Raw genomic sequence first — 3,266 nt, forward strand, 5'->3', positions numbered from 1 at the left:
ATGTGGAGAGTGCGCGTGCAATGTCGCGCTCTCCTTCCAGGGCCTCCAGATCATCCTGCCGATCCAGCTTGGCCTCCTTCTCTTCGTACATGCGTACTCTAGGTGCGTCATGGATCAAATCACATGGGAGGACTGCTTCGGTGCCGTACACCATGAAGAACGGGGTATATCCCGTTGAACGATTAGGAGTGGTGCGCAGCCCCCATAGCACAGAGTCCAGCTCCTCTACCCGCCTAGTCCCCGTCTCGGTGGTGTGTCAAGCATTGTCGGTGGACGTGTGGAGGTGTGTCTCCGGTGGATTTGTCCTTGGTGGATTTGCTCGTATCTTGTCGTAGTTTGTCTACATTTTTTTTTGCGGAAGTAGTTTGTCTACATTGATGTGTCTTCACATTAGATCCTTCCGATCTATGCTATTCTTCAACTGCGGCGGTTGCTATTCTGGTGCGCTGATCCTATGGGGTCTTAACACGACGACTTCCCGACTGTGTACTACAACAAGTTTTGCTTGGCTCTGGCAAGGGAGGGGCTATGACGATGACATGCCTTCGGCTTGCTTTAGTGCTTGTAGACGTCGCTAGGGGTTCTATGGATCTGAATGTATTTTTTTATTATTTCTAGTGATTGAAGATGAATAGATTGAAAGATTTTTTTTTATTAAAAAAACACTTGCAACACTGCCAGTACTGAACGCAGTTTACACTTCACCTTGTATACTCACGTGTTGCAGCTTCGGTTAGCACCCTCTGTCAGTCCGTAATGCAATTTACACTTCCACTACTCAAAAAACTCGCGCACACACCAGAGTGAGGGTACGGGGGCAGAAAAGCCATTGGCTGGCGCCGCTGCGCTGGAGAAGACAGACGGACCCGTGACGACGGCCTGCAATCACAACGTTCGTTTGCAACCACCCCATCTACCAGAAAATTACATGACATATTTCTTTATAATAAGCACACACAAAATTCAACTCTAATCTACAGATTAGCCCCGTAATAAGCGCGGATTAGAGAAGCCCAAAAGCAATAGAGACGCAGTACTGGCAGTTATCCCGTATTAATATCACCCGCACTTTTCCTTCCCTTCGTTTCCGCACCTCGCCTCCTGCCCCTCCTCCTACTCCTCCTACCCCTCGCCGCGTCTCGGAGGAGCGCCGCCGCGGTGCTCGGCGTCCTTAGCTCCGCCTCAGCCCGTGGCTGCCGCGCCCACGCCTCGCGCGGAACCAGCCTCGTGCCCCTCGGCGCCGCGGCGGTTCAGGGCAGTGGCGGGCTCGGATCCGAGCGCGGGGGATCCGGCAGAAGGCCCCGGAGGGGAATGTGGGTCCCGGCTTGAGGCTGTCGCGGGACGGGAGGCCACGGTGAGTGATTTCCGGGCTGTGAATTGCGAATCGGGGACCGGGGCGGGTGCGCTCCTGCGGTGTGGGTGATTGGATTTGTTTCAGGGGCGGGCGTTCAAAAAATTTCGGTTCGTCTTCTCTAGGTGAATTAGTGGAGCTCTTCGATCATTAGTTGTAATCGCCTGGGCGCGCTTGCTCTGCTCTGCTCTGGCCCTTTTGATGTTGGCGATTTCCTGTTTTGGTTTGAGGCTGCGGAGACCACTTCTATCGTGTGGAGCGATGCACGTAGCCGTTGGATCGTGTTTAACTGGGAGCGTGGTTGCCACGAGGGGTTGATTCCGCGGTTCCCACGACCAATCGTCTGGATTCCTTCTCGCAGCTGGAGTTGTTGGTGATAATTTTGGTTGTTCCAACAGTTTGATTAAACTGCGCTCGACTGCTGGTGGTTGTAGGCGACAATTCTACGATTTGATGCGCCAGCGGGTGATTTTAGATGTGTTTTGAGTAACAGGTTCGTGAATACCTGCTTGTCACGTAATATTCACCATTCTCTGAACGCACTGGGTTATGTTGTGGTAGAACCGTGGAACTGAGTTTAAGACGGTAGTAAATTTACGTTCGTGCTCATGTTTGGTTTGTTTCCAAATTCTAGCTGTTCCATAGTTTTGACCAGTTTTTCTGGGTGGGAAATATATTTGACCACCTGAGCTTGCTATTTTTGCGCTTGTTCCTGTTGTGAGTTTCTGCTCCACTAGTACGTGGTGGGAACTAATGACTATACCATGTGAATTCACGGGCGACAACTCTAGGTGCTTAATTTGGCATCTTTAAATGAACAGATTCAGAAGTGTTTTCCTTAGGAATTTGACCTGTGTAATTTGGTCTTAACTTTTTCATGGCTGTTTTATGATTGAGATGGCACTTAACTGTTGGATTCCTGGGATCAACAGGAGGGTTTGACTTATTTGCACCCTACTACATGTGGTGTGTGTGAACAACCCAGTGAGATCGTGCCTTAAGGCATATAGAATGATCTGGAAAAGTAGCACACAATGACACAATTGACACGCACATGTTTAAATTTCTGCATGTAGCCTCCACTTTTCGATGTAATATTCCTTTTGCATGAGTTCGCTGGAGAAGAACCTTTAAATCCCGCCCACTTTGCTTTAGTTAGGCAGCTATTATTTAGTAATGTGAAGTATACACACAGTGTTCTAGTAGGATAAGTAGTCATATCTTTTTGTGTATACAGGTGGAGTGGAGGCGCATTTTATTGAGCTGGGGATATAAAGCATGGGTGCCGTCAGCCTGTAATCTCAGGATTTGTGGGTCAAGGGGTTGATGTCTTCAGGATAATGGCAGGGAAGGAGGAAGCTGCTCTGAAACCTGTATCATGTGGGGCAAGGTTACGTAGGAGTCGTGATGCATCACTAAGAGAAGAAGTGTCCATGAGGGACCCTTTCTTGAAGCACAGAGTGAAGAAGTTTGATCTATCTAGCCTAGATTGGATTGATCAGATTCCAGAATGCCCAGTGTTTTCTCCATCGGTGGAGGAGTTCGAGGATCCATTTGTTTATCTCAGTAAAATTGCCCCTGTTGCTGCAAAATATGGTATAAGTTCTTCTCTATGTTGCTCCACGATTATTTTGTTCTCTTAAGGCAAGGGCATGACAAATATTATACAGACAGAGAATTAATGATTGCCAAATGTGATCTCATGAAATTTAATAAAGATTAATTTGCGCGGGGGTGCTAACAGTCCCTGCTACTTCAAAGTCGTATTAAGTGGCAAATGTTCAAGTTTAGGGACCCACCAATATGGTTTTAAACTTTTAGACCTAAGTGATGGCACTGCACAAGTTTCAGAGCTTATGGTGCAATTTTCTCTAATATAAAACTCTTTTGGGGTATTCTCTTTACATTTTTTGGG

The 3,266-nt window shown here is 47.8% G+C and overlaps 1 protein-coding gene across 1 annotated transcript in view; it reads left to right on the top strand.

Moving 5' to 3' along the window:
* Window positions 1-1,074: 1,074 nt before the first annotated feature.
* LOC119324424 (lysine-specific demethylase JMJ706-like) overlaps window positions 1,075-3,266 on the top strand; it is an 8,605-nt gene continuing 6,413 nt past the window's right edge. The window contains exons 1-2 of the mRNA XM_037598213.1: window positions 1,075-1,354; window positions 2,589-2,947. Coding sequence (XP_037454110.1) covers window positions 2,692-2,947 — 256 coding nt within the window. The 5' untranslated portion in view covers window positions 1,075-1,354; window positions 2,589-2,691. The remainder of the gene's footprint in view (window positions 1,355-2,588; window positions 2,948-3,266) is intronic.

Source organism: Triticum dicoccoides, chromosome 6B (assembly GCF_002162155.2).
Source record: "Triticum dicoccoides isolate Atlit2015 ecotype Zavitan chromosome 6B, WEW_v2.0, whole genome shotgun sequence".
NCBI lineage: Eukaryota > Viridiplantae > Streptophyta > Magnoliopsida > Poales > Poaceae > Triticum > Triticum dicoccoides.